The sequence below is a fragment of the Coregonus lavaretus genome (assembly GCF_964263955.1).
Source record: "Coregonus lavaretus genome assembly, chromosome: 37".
NCBI classification, from domain to species: Eukaryota; Metazoa; Chordata; class Actinopteri; order Salmoniformes; family Salmonidae; genus Coregonus; species Coregonus lavaretus.
Window position 1 is genome coordinate 26,466,903 of NC_140024.1, and position 22,546 is coordinate 26,489,448.

At 44.8% G+C, this 22,546-nt stretch overlaps 1 protein-coding gene across 1 annotated transcript in view; it reads left to right on the forward strand.

Annotated features, from left to right (window-relative positions):
- The first annotated feature begins 7,786 nt into the window (after nucleotides 1-7,786).
- adamtsl5 (ADAMTS like 5) overlaps nucleotides 7,787-22,546 on the forward strand; it is a 56,249-nt gene continuing 41,489 nt past the window's right edge. The window contains exon 1 of the mRNA XM_084154021.1: nucleotides 7,787-9,046. Within this exon, the coding sequence (XP_084010147.1) occupies nucleotides 9,027-9,046 (20 nt within the window). The 5' untranslated portion in view covers nucleotides 7,787-9,026. The remainder of the gene's footprint in view (nucleotides 9,047-22,546) is intronic.

The following is a 22,546-nucleotide window of genomic DNA, read 5'->3' on the forward strand; positions in this document are numbered from 1 at the left end:
TTTATAGACCTGCTTACAGACAGTCTCATGTCCACTCCTGTCATTTAATATACAGACATGGATATATACACTGTACTCCTGCTCTTTCCATGACATGGACTGACCAGGTGAAAGATATGATCCCTTGTTAAATCCACTTCAATCAGTGTAGAAGGGGAAGAGACAGCTTGAAGAATGATTTTTATGCCTTGAGACATGAATGGTGTATGTGTGCCATTCAGATGGTGAATGGGCAAGACAAAAGATTGAAGTGCCTTTGAACGGGGTATGGTAGTAGGTGCCAGACGCACCAGTTTGTGTGTTAAGAATGGTCCACTACCCAAACAACATCCAGTCAACTTGACACAACTGTGGGAAGCATTGGAGTCAACATGGGCCAGCATCCCTGTGGAACGCTTTCAACACCTTGTAGAGTCCATGCCCTGACGAATTGAGGCTGTTCTGAGGGCAAAAGGGTGCAACTCAATATTAGGAAGGTGTTCTTAATGTTTTGTCCGCTGTGTACACACACACACACACACACACACTGTACAGTACATATATCTATGCAGCCACGTACACATTTGATCTCTCACTCAAACACAAGACAAGCACGCATTCATACACACACACACACACACACACACATGCACACACACTGTGGCCCGTGGTAATCAGTGGCATGCTCTGACGCTGACTCACCCTGCAGCTGTGTTTACTGGCCTATGGTGTTTGTGTTGAGATGTCCAGAGGTGGCCTCCTCCTCACACACACACACACACACACACACCGGCCTGCAACTCTGACTACTGTCCATTCATGTAAACACAACTCAGCAGCATCTGAGCTATATCATCCGAGCAGCGATCCGGTTTATTTTACTTCCAGTAATATCCCTAAATCTCAGCGTCGGAGAGCTGTCCGGGGTGAAGGGAGAGGGACAGGGGTTAAATGTGTTGTTTGTTTGACGTCCCGTGCAAAATAAACATGATAAAGCAATGTTCCGCGCAGCTCACCTAGATCAGAGGCAGACATCCTGCCCTGCACACAGACACACAGAGAGAAGTATACAGCTGTACATAGTGACTTTACCCCTACCTACATGTACAAATAACCTCCACTAACCTGTACCCCCACACATTGACTCGGTACCGGTACCCCCTCTATATAGCCTTTTTATTGTTATTTTATTGTGTTATTTTTTTGCTTTTTTACTTTAGTTTATTTAGTAAATGTTTTCTTAATTCTATTTTCTTAAAACTGCATTCTTGGTTAAGGGTTTGTAAGGAAGCATTTCATGGTAAAAACCTGTTGTTTTCGGCGCATGTGACAAATTAAATTTGATTTGATACACACACACACACGGAAACATACAGAAATATTAGAGGGACTGAACTGTCTGTACTGTAATGATTACAGGGGAAGGAGCAGCACTTACACTGTCTTGGGTTCCATGCATTTATGGACAAAACTCACTCTTAGCCAGATGTTGTGCAAAGACACACAGTTATTACTGTTGTGTGTTCTGTCCCTTTCATTTACTGTATAACAAATACATTTGGGGTGGTTTCCTGGACACATAGCCTACTCTTAGGCTAAAAAGCATACTCAATGGAGGATCTCCACTGAAAATGGTGTTTAGTCTATAGGCTTAACCTGTGTCATGGAAACCAGCCCCGGAGGTTCCTCACTACATAACACATTGTTTTGGTTTGTTTTTATGGTAATTGGAGCTGTTGTAAAATGAAACAGATATTGTATTGATGCATGCTTGCTTGTTATTTACTTTACTTGTTATTTTGTTATTGTTATTTAGTCACTTGGTGGACATTCGATGTTGCCATTAAGTCATACATCATCAGATAACATTGGCAATGGGCTAGATTTGTTCCTACCGACCTAAAGACTAATTTGACACCCCCCATGTAGCTATAGCTCAAACACAGACCATATCGAAGCTTACCTTGTAAAATGTTTGCTGTTTGGTGAAAACGTTGTGTAAAATAAACATTTTGACTCTTGGGCTGGTGATCAATAACGGTAGGTCACAGGCAGACAAATAAGATATCCTCATGATCTGTGGAGACCCGGCGTTCGGTGTGTATCGACGTATTCCGTGTTTATTTAGTTTATGCTTCACAACGCTAACCGGAATGTAGGTAGCAGCCATCTGAGGTCATCAGCTCGACCTGCCCTTATAAATTCGTATGCCCATATATGGTAGTAAGTCACAGCAAAGATTTGAAGGCACCGATCAATAGCCAAGGTACTCAGCTTTCCGCAGACAGACTGATTTTGCAGATAGGGGCTACCGTTCTCAAATCAGACTGAATTGAATAAAATAAAAAAAATAGGGTCCCCAAATATGGGGACTTTACGGACAAAACTCACTCTTAGCCAGATGTTGTGCAAAGACACACAGTTATTACTGTTGTGTGTTCTGTCCCTTTCATTTACTGTATAACAAATACATTTGGGGGTGGTTTCCTGGACACATAGCCTACTCCTAGGCTAAAAAGCATACTCAATGGAGGATCTCCACTGAAAATGGTGTTTAGTCTATAGGCTTAACCTGTGTCATGGAAACCAGCCCCGGAGGTTCCTCACTACATAACACAATGTTTTGGTTTGTTTTTATGGTAATTGGAGCTGTTGTAAAATGAAACAGATATTGTATTGATGCATGCTTGCTTGTTATTTACTGTCATTTTACAGGAGCATTCACCTTCTGCTTTCTTGCTGTGTTACAAACTGACGGTGAACTTAACATGGTGGTTCCATTTGATTAATAAACCCTATTGTGATGCTGACATTGCCCATCACATTGCCAGGGCTTGCTCGTGTATCGCTAGATTAGAGAAACCCATTAGATTTATCCCCATGCACGCTAAATAGTGGGAAAACGTTTTTGTTTTGCCCTTTCCCATACCTTAGCATTATGAGCTGTGTAATTCTCTAATACCTTCCACCTCCCTGCCAGCATAAATCACTGTTGTTATTCCCTTTTTCCAGCTACTTTATTTTGTGAACTTGATGAACCCCATCTGTCAAGCGTCAGCAACCTTTGTCAAGCATGTACACACAGCAGCAGCAGCCCACTACCTGAGAGATCCATCAATCACGTGTGTTGCCGAGGCGACAGCACGGCGGCCATCTTGAGAAAAAAGCAGGAAGTGCCTCTGGCTCATAATTGGTCCGTAATTGGCCTCGTAGTGGAGGTGTGTGTGTCAGCCAGGTCATGTGTCCAAGCCTTTTCTCATACTCACTCACATTCTCACCGTGGCTCATCCCACTGGGCACAGACGTCAGCTCAACGTCTAAATTCATTGAAATGACGTGGAAACAACGTTGATTCAACCAGTGTGTGTCCAGTGGGATGCTATGCTTGGAACACAGGAAGTGTCATCCACATGTCTCTATGCAGTAATAAATCAGTTTAGTGCTGTCCGCCGATCGGTGCTTCAGACACACACACACTCCTCCTTATGTAATGCTGTGCACCCAAACTAATGATTACTGTACAGGCTTGGCCGTCAGTAGAATGCTAATCAGCTACTGCTGTCCATCTTTCTGGTCTCTCTGTTTATATCTCAGACTATCCTAAACAAGGAGATGAAGACGGGGAACCTATGGGTACTGCCATGGAAAATCTCCCTGCGAGATGGGACACGTCCATAGATGCCAGGGAGACTACTCAGCTCATCATTATTATTCAGCACAATCACTCCATGGTGTTGGAGCTGCAAGACCAAAGTTGTGTTCATTAGGCATCAAACTTAAGAAAATGTACTGAAACGGGGAGGGACTACCTGGCCTTGTCTAGTAAGAAATGCTGGGTGTTGCTGTGTTCTTTCATCGTTGTCGTAAATTGTTATTGTAATCATCTGTTTCATAACGGCTACCATGGGTATAAAGCCGACATACTGTCCGTGAAGAGGCTGCACAGCTAATCTCACATCTGGGTTTTTTTTAAATAGCGAATGTCATGTTTATAGCTTTTTCCTCTTTATTGTGATTTCCCATAGCTATTCTCTACAGTGCATGATTTACCCTTTCCTTCAGTGTCCTAGTAGATACAGGTTCTGTCTAGCGAGGCCATGCTAAACAGGATAACAGTGGGATAGTTGACATTTCTAATCAGGTGTCCTTGGTTTCACTTGACTATAAAAGGAAATGTAAAACAAAAATGAGGCATGCAGGTAAAATGGTTTAGGTTAGGGTAAGGTTAGGTTTAGGTTTAGGCAGGCTAGTGAATGGTTTAGGTTAGGGTAAGGTTAGGTTTAGGTTTAGGCAGGCTAGTGAATGGTTTAGGTTAGGGTTAGGTTTAGGTTTAGGTTTAGGCAGGCTAGTGAATGGTTTAGGTTAGGGTAAGGTTAGGTTTAGGTTTAGGCAGGCTAGTGAATGGTTTAGGTTAGGGTAAGGTTAGGTTTAGGTTTAGGTTTAGGCAGGCTAGTGAATGTAACACACATAGTAAAATGATGATGGCTCAACAGTCACACTCCTGTAGAGTACTACACAGTCTACTGATCCAAGTTGTCTGTGAGACTAAAGACTGAGTTAGCCTGCTGAGCTAAAGTCTAAGAAGCATTGGGCGCTAATATGAATCTTCAGGTCTCTGCATGGTTACTCATTGCAGGAGCCTAGTTCGGCTTCGAGAACCACCTCTGTGACACTTGTAATTGGCTCTGCAGAATCTTACTGGATTCCATTGATGACATCATAGCAGCTAACTATGTAATTGCTAAAAATGGCAATTACAGTCAATATCACACAGGTAGGCCTGAGATAAGACTGCATTCCATTGGGATCCTCTTTTGGCATGGTTAGACTAATGTGTTTTGCTCTGTTATGGCTGCAGAGCTACCGATGGTAGCTCAAGGTCACTGTCTAAAGGTTGTGTTCATTAGACACCAAACGGAAGAAAACGGTCATTACTTGGACTTGTCCAGTAAGAAACACAAATGTTCTGTTTCAGTTGCAAAACATGTTAAAACGCTTCCCGTTGTGTGCCCTAATGAACACACCCTCAGTTTTCCCCCTTTAGTCATAGATTAGAGCGCTGTGTGGTTTGTGCAGATAGCGCACTGTAGGTTTGGGTCAGGGTGAGGCCGTGTTGTTTCTTGATGATAACTCTGTCATGGAGATTGTTCAAACTTTGGTCCTGGAAAGGACATGCGGGGGTGAAAGTGCTGTAGGAAATTACAGATTATCGTCCCTGCTTTGTCCTGACTTGTCAAATGTCACTGTGCTACATTTTCAAATCCTATGAGTGATAGGCCGTCTTCACAAAATGTTTAACTTTCGAAAGTACACACAGTAGTCACAGCAGCAGGAGATGCCTTAGGGATAAATTACACCCAGGCCAGAAATATGAGAGAAGCCCAGATGATTTCCCAGAGAGCGAGAGAGAGAGGCATGAAGTGAGTGAGCTATAGGTGTCTTGACTTGCAGATTAAGATAATGTTCAATTCCCGGAGGTGTCAGACAGGCAGCACTGAGCTGAGGAAAGCAGAGGAGAGGACTGAGGAGGAGGAAAGGGTTGAAGAGGGGAGACACTGGGCACAGACGTCAATTCAACGTCTATTTCATTGAACTGACGTGAAAACAACGTTTATTTAACCAGTTTGTGCGTCAGTGGGGAGGAGGCGTGGAGGACTCTGAGGAGATGAGAAGAGGGGAGAGGCAATGTGGAGAACTTTGAGGAGAGGACACGAGAGGAGAGGCAAGGGTGAGGCCTGAGGAGGAGGGGAGGGGAGATAAGATGAGACATAACTGGGAAGGAGGTGTATGTAATAAGCCCTATAGGGAGGAGGTGTGTGATGAGGCCTATAGGGAGGAGGTGTGTGATGAGGCCTATAGGGAGGAGGTGTGTGATGAGGCCTATAGGGAGGAGGTGTGTGATGAGGCCTATAGGGAGGAGGTGTGTGATGAGGCCTATAGGGAGGAAGTGTGTGATGAGGCCTATAGGGAGGAAGTGTGTGATGAGGCCTATAGGGAGGAGGTGTGTGATGAGGCCCGTAGGAAGGGGTGTATGCTGAGGCTTATAGGGAGGTGTGTGATGAGGCCTATAGGGAGGAGGTGTGTAATGAGGCCAATAGGGAGGAGGTGTGTGATGAGGCCTATAGGGAGGAGGTGTGTGATGAGGCCTATAGGGAGGAAGTGTGTGATGAGGCCTATAGGGAGGAGGTGTGTGATGAGGCCTATAGGGAGGAGGTGTGTAATGAAGCCTATAGGGAGGAGGTGTGTGATAAGGCCTATAGGGAGGAGGTGTGTGATGACACCTATGGGGAGGAGGTGTGTGATGAGGCCTATGGGGAGGAGGTGTGTGATGAGGCCTATAGGGAGGAAGTGTGTGATGAGGCCTATAGGGAGGAGGTGTGTGATGAGGCCTATAGGGAGGAGGTGTGTGATGAGCCCTATAGGGAGGAAGTGTGTGATGAGGCCTATAGGGAGGAGGTGTGTGATGAGGCCCATAGGAAGGGGTGTATGCTGACGCTTATAGGGAGGAGGTGTGTGATGAGGGCTATAGGGAGGTGTGTGATGAGGCCTATAGGGAGTAGGTGTGTGATGAGGCCTATAGGGAGGAGGTGTGTGATGAGGCCTATGGGGAGAGAAAGGCAGTCTGGGACTCATTGTCAGAGAAACGGATCACACGTCACTCCCCATGGTCTTTTCTCCTATCACTTTTTTCTGGACATTGGTACAACCGCTTGGCAAAAATAGGATACTTTCACTAATAGCCTAAGAGATCAGTTAAGTGTCATAGCCCTTCATGCGATATAGGTTCAAAGAGCAAAGAGTTTGAAAGTCAGCTTGTAGCTTGTAGCCAGGTAACCTACAGGTCAAGAAGAATGCAGAGTATAACTATTGTGTCTGACAGCTAGGCTGCTGCAGACAATACACAGTAGCCAAGCTAAAGGTAACTGTCAGAATAGGTCTTAGTAGGGCGTTGGGCCACCACGAGCCGCCAGAACAGATGCAATGCGCCTTGGCATAGATTCTACAAGTGTCTGAACTCTATTGGAGGGATGTGACATCATTCTTCCACCAGAAATTCCATAATTTGGTGTTTTGTTGATGGTGGTGTAAAACGCTGTCTCAGGCACTGCTCCAGATTCTCCCATTAGTGTTCAATTGGGTTGAGATCTGGTGACTGAGACACACACACCCTTTAAACCCCCTATGCTACTTTGAGACCCCTCTTTCAAAGTCACTGAGATCTCTTCTACATTCTTTGAAAAAAATAAGCTATCTAGAACCTAGAAGGGTTCTTCGGTTTTCCCCATAGCGGAACCCTTTGGGGCTCCAGGTGGACACCTTTCCACAGAGGGTTCTACATGGAAGCCAAAAGGGTTATACCTGGAACCAAAAAGGGTTCTCCTATGGCAACAGCCGAAGAACCCTTTTGGAACCCTTTTTTCTAGGAGCGTAGCCATGGTAGGCAAAATAATGGGCAACTGGGCATTTTTATACATGACCCTAAGCATGATGGGATGTTAATTGCTTAATTAACTCAGGAACCACACCTGTGTGGAAGCACCTGCTTTCAATATACTTTGTATCCCTCATTTACTCAAGTGTTTCCTTTATTTGGCAGTTACGTGTACATACCCCAGTCCACTACTCTCTCATCATTTCAAACACACAGACAAAAATAGCAGATCATTCGATTCCTGTTTTTTTTTTTTTTTTTGCAGGGCTACTGAGCGATCGCGCTCTCGATTGGACGCGCTGAGTGAAAGGGGCGTGTTTACTACATTTCAATGGAATGCAGCATAGGGGAGCGGGCCTCAGGTGTAGGCAGCAGGCTAGAAGCGATGACTGGATATGCTCAGAAATGAGAGAAGCTTTTTTATTTTCGGCGAGTTTATTTTTTGACAAGCTGATCCCTATTGGTGGACTATAACTAAAGGGTGGTTGTGGCTTGCGGGGTTGACATTATTTATTGACAGCGATCTATTATATCTGAAAAGGCTTGCGTGTGTAGGATATTTACAAAAGGACTGGGCCCTAAACAACTTGTTTCGATTGAGAGAGAGGTACAGGGCTACCTACCTACCTGTCCTGTTGGCTGCTGGTAACGGCATATCAGAAGGATATTTTTTTCCGGCTGCAAATGGAACAGATGTTGACTAATGAAGAATACAGAGGAGTAGCCTAGTCCACAGAATAGTTTATTTGCTTAACATATCTATTTGTTTGTAATGCTCCACCACTTTGTAAGAGCTCACTCAAAAAAGTTGCTTAAATGGAAAAAACACCCTCATTCTTGTATTTTCCACAATATTGATTTTGTGCGCATGGGAAAACAGACAGCAGTAGGCTAAATCGCACATTCATGCCATTTTAAGAGCATATGCCTACTGTTCATATTTTAGCCTACCATTGCTAAATCGCCTGAAACGCAAACCAAATGTGTCAGATTGTAATCTTATTCTTGCCAGTAGCCTAGCCTATGCTTTCTGTACGCTAATATAGCAATCGGGTTTGCGATCACCTGCGCTATTGGCACCATTCCAATGATAAACCATTGCGTTTTCCAATGTTCTCCTCATAAAAGTTATCGCTGAGAATAGGACATAATACAAATGTAATTTAATCCTGGCACGGCCAGACGCAGAACGCAGTGTGTGTCCTGTGACATTGCACCTGAAGGTCTACTTGGCGAGATTAGTTTTGCGTTGTCTTCCAAAAGGGATTCGTCGTGGAGAGAAGAGTGGATGCGCGCCTTTCGGAGCAAGAACATGGAATAGAACTGCAAAGGATATATGTGGAACTCTTTGGATAGCCACACGTTCTAAGGTTGAATGAAAGAGATCACAAGTGAATTCGCTGGTTATGGTATTTCAACAAAGTACCGGAAGACCTCTCTCAAAGTATGGATAGTCTTGAGCTTAAATTCGTGAACGTTCTCTTGGACCACACTGACTCGGGGATGCCCAACAAGCCCATTGACTGAGCTGAAACTGCTTGGATCATGATGCAAGCGTAAAATTGCACCTGACATCGAATGCAACATAGCTGATCACATTTGACAAGGACCTACTATGTCAACGTTACTAACCAGGTAAGACACAATGTTTAGAAACAAAGGTGTATGGTTATAAACGCAGTTTTAACATTTTATATAGCCTACAAGTTTGACTGTACAAGTGTAGCCTATATGCTGAAGTAGCCTATGTTTATGCTGAAGTATATGTTTATGACGGTGTACGTACTCGGATAAAGTTATAATTAATCCACACAGCCAAATTGTTATAGTGAATGAAAGGGGAGTATTTAGTGGCCCATAGTGATTTAAATTGATTTAGTAACTTGGCAAGCTCTCTCCTAGTCTGTTATTACTTTGAACCGAGAGGGAGCGTGAGACTGTGTGTGTGTATTGTCTACATCAACGGATTGTCGTGATAAATTCCAGTGGCAGTTTGAGTTATGTCTCCTGTGTGACTATGTAGCCTACTATATATCACCCTATGGTGTAATGAATGCTTTAATACACTCTGGTTTATCCAATATAACTATGAAGGTGTGATTGAAATGAGTATATTAAGATTAAGTAGAGAACACATGATCTTGAACACATTATATTTTTGATGACAAACAACTGTAAGATTACCTGTGATGTATAGCCCACTGTACATGGTATATCCTTGTATGGCAGTTGGCTAACACTTCAAAAATGGTCTAGTGACCGGACACATTGTTATGGTAAACAAGTGAAAGTTTGGTCTTGAATGCCCTGGCAAACGTATATGCAGTGTGTGTGCGCGTGCATGCGGCCTTGTGTTTGCTGTGTGTGTGCGTGTGTGTAACAGTCCCTATCAGAGTATGATGCAGATACAGTCTGGCATACTTATCAAAAGTGGAGTGAAGTAGCCTTTCTAGTCTACGAGGTAACCCCCATCCATATACTGAGAGACCGCAGCAGCGTGGCTTGTATAGAAGCCCCTGGCTGTGCATTCCTCTCATCCGGCTCCATTACCTTTATCTCCAAATGTCAGAGGCTATAAATATCCAGCTTCATACGTATCGCATGATGGCTGTTCTACAGAACCGCCCCACTAGAATAAGGGGAGTCTCATGATGGCTGTTCTACAGAACCATCCTGCTGGAATAATGGGACTGGATAGTGCCTCAATACTCTGTCCCTAATAGGAGATGAGGTGTCTTATTTTCCTGATGAGTTGAAGTATCATCTACTTTTCCTAGATATTTTCTGTAATTCACTGAAGAAGACATTCCTGGGGAAAATGAGAATCAGAACATCTGGGTGTGCTTTGGGATTTTAGACCAGCTAATGAAGCACTTTTTGACTAATCAAATGTCGTTTTTATATTAGAAGCACAAACAAAATAGTGAGTCTTCTCTCAATGGATGACATGAGCTTCCTCAGGATAAACCAATGATGTATCCTGTACTGGTCTGTAGTCTGTAAAATGGGCTGATCAGGTTGAATGCTAGGGACATGAGAGGGATAACAGAGTCAGACCTCAGGGAGCGTTTCTCCCAGATCCTTCTCTTGAGGAATGTTTTTTTGGGAGCGAGCCAGCTCATCACTATGATCCCTCAATGTAATATTGAACATTGCCCAAATCCCTTCGGAATGAGTTCCCTAATTGAAGCGACAGGTTCAGAATGTCGATGTCGTCACTCGAGAGATCTCTTCCCCCGGGGTGGAATTTCGATTGCGTGGCGATGGGTATGTATGTTTATGCATGAGGCAGCGTGTAATCTATACTTTAATGAAGGTCATGAATAAGTAGGTCTGATCCTTGATGGTGTAATGGAGGTTCGGTTCCACGTGCGTCTGCTCTCCAAGCTAAGGCTTAAGCTCAGCGCGCAGGAGACCTGGATAAGGCTATCCGCACACTTGGATTTTGTGTCCGAGAATTTCAGATGGAGCAAATGCTTTTTCAATGGGAGTCATCCGTGGATGATTGTCTGACAAAAAAAACGCACGAAAGGTCTGTCTTTTGACTGATAAACTCCTCCATGAAAATAGTTGACTTGAGTTGTACTTTTGACGGACAAAAACGGACAATCCTATACGTCACATACGATTTCATCTGTGTTCATGCGTCTGTGTGGCCGTAGCCTTAGAACTCTGGTCGGTCACACTGTGATATAGCCTCTTCTGTTTTAAACTTTTCACACTATTGAGCAGAGCCATGCCGAGCTGTACTGTGCTGGCCTGGTTATTTACCCACCATAGTTGCTGGAATTGAAACCGCGCTGGAAATAACAATGTGGAAAACATACAATATCTGAGCCAGCACAGTGGACTATGGGTTTGGGTCAGCACAACTATAAATTGTATTTGCGTGCCGTTGAGAAATAGGAATGATTAACAGAATGTGGATGGATCCTTTAGAGCGACACTGGAGTGTAGCAAAGTACACTGTCAGATAAGAATTTACAGCTCAATAGTCACGTCAGGAATGGTATGACTATGATAGTTCAGTTCTGTTTGTCTATATTAATATCACCTTGCACTTTCTCCCCCAATCGCATGTTTATGTGTTGGCTTGTATTCCACTGTACTCTGGTCCCAGATCTGTTTGTGCTGTCTCGTCAACTTCTATGATCATATGATTTGGCTTGAATGACCGCACAGATATAAGATCTTAATTTTACCAATCTGTTGCAGGAGAACTTGCCTGCAATGCAGGAAATGTAAAACTTGTAGTGTATTTGAGGTTTAAAAAGACTACTGAAGTTTGTAATTTACAATAGGAAATGTCAGACTTGATTTTTCATTACAAAAAATGTATCAGCCCCTACACAAATAGCCATTAATTATAATCCACATTTCCTGTTGCCGCAGGATTGTTTTCCTGCTGTAGCAAACTGGCTCACATGAAGATCCTACATATGTACAGTGAGGGAAAAAAGTATTTGATCCCCTGCTGATTTTGTACGTTTGCCCACTGACAAAGACATGATCAGTCTATAATTTTTATGGTAGGTTTATTTGAACAGTGAGAGACAGAATAAAAACAAAAAAATCCAGAAAAAATGCATGTAAAAAATGTTATAAATTGATTTGCATTTTAAATGAGGGAAATAAGTATTTGACCCCTCTGCAAACATGACTTAGTACTTGGTGGCAAACCCTTGTTGGCAATCACATAGGTCAGATGTTTCTTGTAGTTGGCCACCAGGTTTGCACGCATCTCAGGAGGGATTTTGTCCCACTCCTCTTTGCAGATCTTCTCCAAGTCATTAAGGTTTCGAGGCTGACGTTTGGCAACTCGAACATTCAGCTCCCTCCACAAATTGTCTATGGGATTAAGGTCTGGAGACTGGCTAGCCCACTCCAGGACCTTAATGTGCTTCTTCTTGAGCGACTCCTTTGTTGCCTTGGCCGTGTGTTTTGGGTCATTGTCATGCTGGAATACCCATCCACGACCCATTTTCAATGCCCTGGCTGAGGGAAGGAGGTTCTCACCCAAGATTTGACGGTACATGGCCCCGTCCATCGTCCCTTTGATGCGGTGAAGTTGTCCTGTCCCCTTAGCAGAAAAATACCCCCCGAGCATAATGTTTCCACCTCCATGTTTGACGGTGGGGATGGTGTTCTTGGGGTCATAGGCAGCATTCCTCCTCCTCCAAACACGGCGAGTTGAGTTGATACCAAAGAGCTCGATTTTGGTCTCATCTGACCACAACACTTTCACCCAGTTCTCCTCTGAATCATTCAGATGTTCATTGGCAAACTTCAGACGGCCCTGTATATGTGCTTTCTTGAGCAGGGGGACCTTGCGGGCGCTGCAGGATTTCAGTCCTTCACGGCGTAGTGTGTTACCAATTGTTTTCTTGGTGACTATGGTCCCAGCTGCCTTGAGATCATTGACAAGATCCTCCCGTGTAGTTCTGGGCTGATTCCTCACCGTTCTCATGATCATTGCAACTCCACGAGGTGAGATCTTGCATGGAGCCCCAGGCCGAGGGAGATTGACAGTTCTTTTGTGTTTCTTCCATTTGCGAATAATCGCACCAACTGTTGTCACCTTCTCACCAAGCTGCTTGGCGATGGTCTTGTAGCCCATTCCCGCCTTGTGTAGGTCTACAATCTTGTCCCTGACATCCTTGGAGAGCTCTTTGGTCTTGGCCATGGTGGAGAGTTTGGAATCTGATTGATTGATTGCTTCTGTGGACAGATGTCTTTTATACAGGTAACAAGCTGAGATTAGGAGCACTCCCTTTAACAGTGTGCTCCTAATCTCAGCTCGTTACCTGTATAAAAGACACCTGGGAGCCAGAAATCTTTCTGATTGAGAGGGGGTCAAATACTTATTTCCCTCATTAAAATGCAAATCAATTTATAACATTGTTGGCATGCGTTTTTCTGGATTTTTTGTTTGTTATTCTGTCTCTCACTGTTCAAATAAACCTACCATTAAAATTATAGACTGATCATTTCTTTGTCAGTGGGCAAACGTACAAAATCAGCAGGGCATCAAATACTTTTTTCCCTCACTGTAGGAGTTGGCTATACAGCACAAACAGACCTGGGACCAGGTGTGTTTTCAATTCTCAGTGGAGGAAGTGTGGGAGGAAAAATGTTGGTGTTTGGAAGTGACCTAAAATGAGATTGGGAGTGGGTCATGTTCATTAGGCACCAAACGGAAGAAAACGGACCTAAATAGGCAGGGACTCCCTGGATTTGACCAATAAGAAACACACACTTTCGTTTGGCATTGCACATTTTTTTAGAACATTTTCTGTTGCTTGCCCTACTGAACATGACCCTGGTGTTATTCACCATGTCAGTAAATCCAAATTATGGAGCTGGCTGAGGAAGAGCATGACCGTAGATGGCCAGCCAGACCAGATCAGACAGATGGTCAAATGTGAAAAGATAAGCTCATAATCCAAGTGATATGACAATGTCAAGAGATTTCGTCTGTTTGTCCTGAGAAGGAGAATGATGGTGCAGCCAGTCAGCCAGTAGAGGAACAGAGGAGCATCTTTGAGTTTTAGGAGCAACAGTCAGAGCAACAGTTAATTTAAACAGCAACCTCGGGCCTTAGAATGGCATCACATTAAACATAATGCATTTGATCAATACTGAGCACTGCTTTACTAAATAAATGTCTAAGAAACTACTTGTGTTGCTTAAAGGGGTATTACACAAAGTTAGTTAGTCAAAAGCTAACTAGGGCGGCAGGTAGCTTAGTGGTTAAGGGCGTTGTGCCAGTAACCGAAAGGTTGCTGGTTCTAATCCCCAAGCCGACTAGGTGAAAAATCTGTCGATGTGCCCTTGAGCAAGGCACTTAACCCTAATTGCTCCTGTAAGTCGCTCTGGATAAGAGCGTCTGCTAAATCACTAAAATGTAAATGTAAAAAAGCCATATCCCACATCATCGGTTGTGTTGATCGAGTTTCCTGCCTCAACTGAAAGAAATTCATTATATGGTGCTCATCTTTGCCATTCATTTTGGATTGACGTATACCCATGGATCTAATGCACAATAGATTACCTGGGACATGGATGTATCTTAACATTAGTCTAATTTTGCGCTCTGAAAACATCTGACCAACTTTGATTTGTGAATGTAATGTCCCTTTAAAGTAGCCTCAAATACATTATATTTCTTTGATCAAACCATCTGTTTCAAACCATCAGGCAACTAAGAGTTCGCTGAAAAATGTCAATGTTTCGTGCAAATTCACAGATCATTTCATTGCTTCATGACCAGTGCAATGATGAATTGTTGCCTCATTGATTGGGCTAATCCCTCACATTTACGTCATTTAGCAGACGCTCTTATCCAGAGCGATTTACAAATTGGAGCATTCAACTTATGATAGCCAGTGGGACAACCACTTTTTATTTTATTTTATGGGGGGGTAGAAGGATTACTTTTATACTATTCCAGGTATTGCTTAAAGAGGTAGGGTTTCAAGTGTCTCCGGAAGGTGGTCAGTGACTCCGCTGTCCTGGCATCGTGGGGGACCTTGTTCCACCATTGGGGTGCCAGAGCAGCGAATAGCTTTGACTGGGCTGAGCGGGAACTGTGCTTCCATAGAGGTAGGGGAGCTAGCAGGCCAGAGGTGGATGAACGTAGTGCCCTCGTTTGGGTGTAGGGTCTGATCAGAGCCTGAAGGTAAGGAGGTGCCGTTCCCCTCACAGCTCCGTAGGCAAGCACCATGGTCTTGTAGTAGATGCGAGCCTCAACTGGAAGCCAGTGGAGTGTGCGGAGGAGCGGGGTGACATGAGAGAACTTGGGAAGGTTGAACACCAGACAGGCTGCAGCGTTCTGGATAAGTTGTAGGGGTTTAATGGCACAGGCAGGGAGCCCAGCCAACAGCGAGTTGCAGTAATCCAGACGGGAGATGACAAGTGCCTGGATTAGGACCTGTGCCGCTTTCTGTGTAAGGTAGGGTCGTACTCTGCGAATGTTGTAGAGCATGAACCTGCAGGATCGGGTCACCGCTTTGATGTTAGCGGAGAATGACAGGGTGTTGTCCAGGGTCACGCCAAGGTTCTTTGCACTCTGGGAGGAGGACAGAATGGAGTTGTCAACCGTGATGGCGAGATCATGGAGCGGGCAGTCCTTCCCCGGGAGGAAGCGCAGCTCCGTCTTGCCGAGGTTCAGCTTGAGGTGGTGATCCAACATCCACACTGATATGTCTGCCAGAGATGCGATTCGCCACCTTGTTATCAGAAGATGAATTGTGTGTTGTCTGCGTAGCAATGATAGGAGAGACCATGTGAGGATATGACAGAGCCAAGTGACTTGGTGTATAGAGAGAATAGGAGAGGGTCTAGAACTGAGCCCTGGGGGACACCAGTGGTGAGAGCACGTGGTGCGGAGACAGATTCTCGCCACGCCACCTGGTAGGAGCGACCTGTCAGGTAGGACGCAATTCAAGAGTGAGCAGTGCCGGAGATGCCCAACTCGGAGAGGGTGGAGAGGAGGATCTGATGGTTCACAGTATCAAAGGCAGCAGATAGGTCTAGAAGGATAAGAGCAGAGGAGAGAGAGTTAGCTTTAGCAGTGCGGAGAGCCTCCGTGACACAGAGAAGAGCAGTCTCAGTTGAATGACCAGTCTTGAAACCTGACTGGTTTGGATCAAGAAGGTCATTCTGAGAGAGATAGCAGGAGAGTTGGCTAGAGACGGCACACTCAAGGCACACTCATGTTTGACGAAGTCATCCACACAGAGAGGGAGGAGGAGGATTCAGCAGGGACAAGGTGGCAAAGAGCTTCCTAGGGTTAGAGGCAGAGGCTTGAAATTTAGAGTGGTAGAAAGTGGCTTTAGCAGCAGAAACAGAGGAAGAGAATGTAGAGAGGAGGGAGTGAAAAGATGACAGGTCCGCAGGGAGTCTAGTTTTCCTCTATTTCCGCTCGGCTGCCCGGAGCCCTGTTCTGTGAGCTTGCAATGAGTCGTCAAGCCACGGAGCAGGAGGGAATGACTCTGGTTACCAGTATGTAAAAATAAAATAAAAATAAATGTAGGTTATAACTTACCCTTAGTAGCTACTGTTAGCTAGTTAAGTGTAAAGCTAGCTACTGAATCGATTTAGCCAGTTTGCGTCTGTCCCAACGGAGAGAAAGCGCCTCCAAACATTACAGCTAGGTCGTTCCAGCTATTGTTTAGTTAGCTATCCAGGTAGCAACAAGCTAGCTACATTTCGAGTACAGTAGCTACTAACTACCTAACGTTAATGCTTCAGATAATGAGGTTAGAAAAACAGCTGAATGGTAGGTAGCTAGCTGGCATAATTACAGGTACTCTTAAGCGTGAAATAACATTGGAAACAACTATCCACAGTTGCTAATAGTTACCAGTAGCTACCCGCTAGCTAGCTTTATTGTTCCAGGTAGTGGGTTAGCTAGCCTCGTGCTTCATCGGGCTCAGCCGAATACAATACATACCTACAATAACTACCTAGATAAACTACCTACAATACCTAACTACAATACCTACCTACAATCTAAATACATGGTTTAAGCTTTACTCGACACCATATAAAGAAGAAGCCAAGCTTACCTCCCGCTTAGAGAAACACAACCTCATCCCATCGCACAGGTACATAAACCTCCCGGTTTGCACTGGATGTGTCAATGTGTAGTTCATACATGCATAATATATTAGCAGAATTACTGTCTTACTTCAATAAGCCACGAAACCCCTAGTTTGAAAGTGACTGTTTACCCCCATGTGGGCCAGCCTCCTAGCAATTCAAGCTCCAATGAACTTTAGCCCATCGCCATTTGAGCGACAGCTAGCAAGATGCACACATAGCAAAGCAAGAGAGAGCACAATGATGTGGTGCACATATCTGCACATATGTGACACAGTACGCAATTTTCGAGGACCACTTTTGGCTCATGAGCACTACTTTCAGAACTACTGGCTAAAAAGTATATAAAAGTACAGGAGAATCTCTTTAAACCAATGTTCACCAAATAGTGTGTCACAGCTAAGTCCCTTTGGGTCATGGAGGATGGGGGACTGGTTAGAAACACTGGCTTTTGTTCACTTTGTGGATCATTCAAAAGCTGCAGATGAACACAACGCCGATGTATTCAGTTCATTTTATGGCTCTTTTATAAAATACATTTTTTTTAAAAAGCTGATGCAAAATGAACTGAATATATCATTGTTGCAGTCATAGGGTGTAGCTGTCATATTTATTTGTAATAAAAAATGTTAACGCCTTTTTTGTGATATCCAATTGGTAGTTACAGTCTTGTCCCATCGCTGCAACTCCCATACGGACTCGGGAGAGGCGAAGGTCGAGAGCCATGCGTCCTCCGAAACACGACCCTGCTTCTTGACACCGTGTCAGCGTGCATGCGCCCGGCCCGCCACAGGAGTCGCTAGAGCGTGATGGGACAAGGACATCCCGGCAGGCCAAACCCTCCCCTTACCCGGACGACGCTGGGCCAATTGTGCGCCGCCTCATGGGTCTCCCAGTCGCAACTGGCTGTGACACAGCCCGGGATCGAACCCGGATCTAGTGACGCCTCTAGCACTGCGATGCAGTGCCTTCGACCGCTGCGCCACACAGGAGGCCCCCTTAGCTGTAATTTTTATTGTTTTCTTTACCCAGTTTTCTTGATATGTTTACCCAGAAAAGCACCCCGTTCCCATAGAAACCTTTGGTAGCTCCGGCACAGCTGCATACATTCAAGCGTATAGTTGAGTCATAGTTTAGGCCAGGATTCAATCTGATTGTGCTTGTAGACGCGGCAATGTTAACGTGTTTGCGGAGATCACGTTCAAGGTAAACACTGCAGATGTCAGCTCAATTGGAAATTCCCTTTAAATGTCAAGCGACATATAGCTCGGTTTCAGATTTATCCCGGCCTTAGGAACCTCCAGGCCTGACCAGTGTTTACCGAAATGCATTAGTTTAGGAACCCATGCCTTTTAGTTCTAGCCCAGCACTAGAACATCTGATTCAACTAGTGAATCTAATCACCAAGCCCTAGCCTTGATTAGTTGAATCAGGTGTGTTTGTTCTCGGCTGGAACAAAAATGGAGGAGTATTTCTGTCTGTAATAAATCCCTTTTGTGGGAAAAAACTCATTCGGTTTGGCTGGGCCTGGCTCCCCAGTGGGTGGGCCTGACTACCAAGTGGGTGGGCCTATGCCCCTGCCCAGTCGTGTGAAATCCATAGATTAGGGCCTAATTTAATTTATTTCAATTGACTGATTTCCTTATATGAACTGTAACTCAGTAAAATCTTTGAAATTGTTGCATGTTGCGTTTATATTTTTGTTCAGTATAGAATCAGCTGCCGGACTATTTTTTTCTTGAGCAGATGGTCGGGGGGCCGGAACATAATTACAAATAATTTGTAGACTGCAAATTGACCGCAAGAAGCACAAACAGATATAACGTTGACTAAAACATAATCATTTCAAACCTTGCTTACATTTGTATACAATCACGTGTCTTTCTATTATATGTGGGAATACTTGAACAGATTTGGAGCTGATTTCCTGGTGTTTTTAGTCTTTCATGTCCAACAATGTAAATACAAAAATATTGTTTGTTTGTTTGCTCAGACAACTTGGTGGCCAAATAAAACCATTACCTTTTTTTCCTATCTTTCCCCACTGTCATCCTCTCGCTCTATTCAGTAAAATCTGAAAAATACATACATACTGTATACATACAGTGCCTTCGGAAAGAATTCAGACCCCTTGACTTGTTCCACATTTTGTTACGTTACAGCCTTATTCTAAAATTGATTAAATTTTAGAATAAGAACACAATACCCCATAATGACAAAGCAAAAATAGGTTTAGATTTTTTTGCAAATTTATTACAAATAAAAAACGTAAATATCACATTTACATAAGTATTCAGACACTTTACTCAGTACTTTGTTGAAGCACCTTTTGCAGCGATTACAGAATCGAGTCTTCTTGGGTTTGACGCTACAAGCTTGGCACACCTGTATTTGGGGAGTTTCTCCCATTCTCCTCTGCAGATCCTCTCAAGCTCTGCCAGGTTGGATGGGGAGTGTTGCTGCACAGCTATTTTCAGGTCTCTCCAGAGATGTTCGATCGGGTTCTGGCTGGGCCACTCAAGGACATTCAGAGACTTGTCCCGAAGCCATTCCTGCGTTGTCTTGGCTGTGTGATTAAGGTCGTTGTCCTGTTGGAAGGTGAACCTTCGCACCAGTCTGAGGTCCTGAGCGCTCTGGAGCAGGTTTTCATCAAGGATCTCGCTGTACTTTGCTCCGTTCATCTTTGCCTCGATCCTGACTAGTCTCCCAGTCCCTGCCGCTGAAAAACATCCCCACAGCATGATGCTGCCAGTCACAGGTTTAATAGAGAGACTATGGGATACCCATCACCATGAAGGTACCACCAACTGCTTTTTCGCTGACTTATTGTGAGTGTGTGTGTGTGTGTGTGTACCCATGTGGATGGGTAATGGGTATGTTTTCCCAATGCCATAGAAAGGCTAATTTCAGTCAAAATAAACAACTTGTCTTGTATTGATTAAAGCCATTTCCCCCTGCCTGCCCCTGAGCCCTGCTCTAATGTGCTATCATTGGCTTAATGAGATGCAGGAAATGTCGTTGACCTCCAGTAGGGCCTCTGTGATTAGGGGGCCAACAGTGGCCAGACAGGCTCCCTTACGACCAGGGGTAAATGGAGTAGGCATTAAAGGTCCAGCATGTAGTTTTGGGTACGACTCAATTCATTCTGTCTGATAAGCGGCACATTAGATCTTGGATCCGGCCTACTGCTACACTTCCCCTCCGTAAATTTGGTTTTTGCAAATTTTTCCTCTAGCCCCAGCCCAGCTACGTCTCCCCTAGCTTAATTTCCTCCTGTTTCTCCTAGCCCCAGCCCAGCTACCCCCCAGCCTCCCTTAGCCCCAGCCCAGCTACCCCCCAGTCTCTCCTAGCCCCAGCCAAGCTACCCCCCAGTCTCCCCTAGCCCCAGCCCAGCTACCCCCCAGTCTCTCCTAGCCCCAGCCCAGCTACCCCCAGCCTCCCTTAGCCCTAGCCTAGTTTTCCCCCAACCTTCCCCAGCCTTAGCATAACTTCCCCCGGTCTATCCTAGCCTGAGCCCAGCCCAGATTCCTCCAGCCTCCCCTAGCCCCAACCCAGCATCCTGCAACCTCCCTATACTCCCCAAGTCTCAACCCAGATCCCCCCACCTTCCCCCAGCCTTCCATTGCACCAATTCAGCGTCCCCCAGCCCAGATTCCCCCAACCATCCCATGTTCCCTCAGCCTCCCTTAGCTCCAGCCCAGTGCCAGCTTCCCCCAGACTTCCCAAGGCTTCCCTAGCTCCAGCCCAGTGCCAGATTCCCCCAGCTCCCCCCAGGCTTCTCTAGCTCCAGCCCAGCGCCAGATTCCCCCAGGCTTCCCTAGTAGAAGGGCTGCTCAGTGGAATGTGAGGGAGATGTGTATCGTTTAATTGGACAGGGCGACTACTGACCTGGAACTCTGCCAAAACAGAGCTTTTGGCCTAGATGTGTGTTTACGAACCTGTGACAGATAAGAAAGAGGGAGAGGGAGGAGAGGGGGAGAATAAACAGAACGCGTAAAGGGGAAGGGAATCGTGTGTGTGTGGCTCAGTTGGTAGAGCATGGCACTTGCAATGCCAGGATTGTGGGTTTGATTCCCACTGCGGTTGTTCCACCCATACAAAATGTATCAATGCACTACTTTTAGTTGCTTTCGATAAAAGCGTCTGCTTAATGGCATATCATTACATGGGAAGACCCAAATACACTGAAGGGAGACCCAGGTAAAAATATGGTTCCTAGTCCGGTGCAGTGGCATAGCCAGAAATTCGTTGGTGGGTGGGCCTGCAGAAATGTGGGAAGCAGCTAACATCCCGATATTTAGCATTTCTAAAGTTAAAATATAGGTGTGTTGACTGTGATAAAGGCACTGGATTATGAGCTGTCTTATTTGCCAAATGAACAAATTTAAATAGGCAGTGGCATGATGCATATAGCCATAAAAGCAGTGACATATGCCTCAATGTAGTCATATTTGTGGCTTATTGGGAATGTGGCTTTCAGTTAGTTCTTTTTGGCAACTCATCCTGTGAGAGTGAATGTCATTCCAGGTCATGTGTTCTGTTATATTTAATCAAATCTGACTAATCCAGTGCACTGCTTGCTATGAATTCTGTCTGATGGTGTTTGCATGTTTAGATAAAAAAGACAAATAATGTCCTGTTTGGAACACTGAAAAGTAAATAGCATAAACAAATATTTAAAATAAATAAATACAAATATTAGTGTATTTAAATTGCTCAATCTGAGTGGGTGGGCCTGGCTCCCCAGTGGTTGGTTGTGCCACCCGTGCCTATTCCCCTGGACCCGTTTATATGAGGCCTGAGTGGAGATGGACAGAAAAGGCAAGAAGAGGAGGAGGTTGTTTTGGTGCTTGATATCTAACATCAAATTACATTTTAGTCATTTATCAGACACTCTTATCCAGAGCGACTTACAGTTACTGAGTGCATACATTATTATTATTATTCTTTTTTTCATACTGGCCCCCCGTGGGAATCAAACTCACAATTTTGGCATTGCAAACAACATGCTCTACCAACTGAGCTACATCCCCGCCGGCCATTCCCTCCCCTACCCTGGGCCAATTGTGCGCCGCCCCATGGGTCTCCCGGTCACAGCCGGCTACGACAGAGCCTGGATTCGAACCAGGATCTCTAGTGGCACAGCTAGCACTGCCTTAGACCACTTAGACCAGTGGTCTCTAATACTGAGGCTTGGACGAATGGCATGGGTGTTGCCTCAAATGTAACCCTATTCCATTTTATAGGGCACTTATGGCTCTGGTAAAAAATGGCGCACTATGTAGGGAATAGAGTACCGTTAGGGACGCACCCATGTGCTGTTTCTCAAATGACAAATCAGACCCACTTGACTTGTGCAACTCTCAGTAGTTAGTTAGCACTAAGCAAAGCAGTGCCAATAAGCCTTTAAAGAAGGGGGGTTTCCAATCATTTCTGAGGAGGCATTTCTGAGAAAACACACTAAAGCCTTTGAGTCAGAGTGACTGTACAAGTGTGTGTGTGTGTGTGTGTGTGTCAGCCCGGGAGAGGATG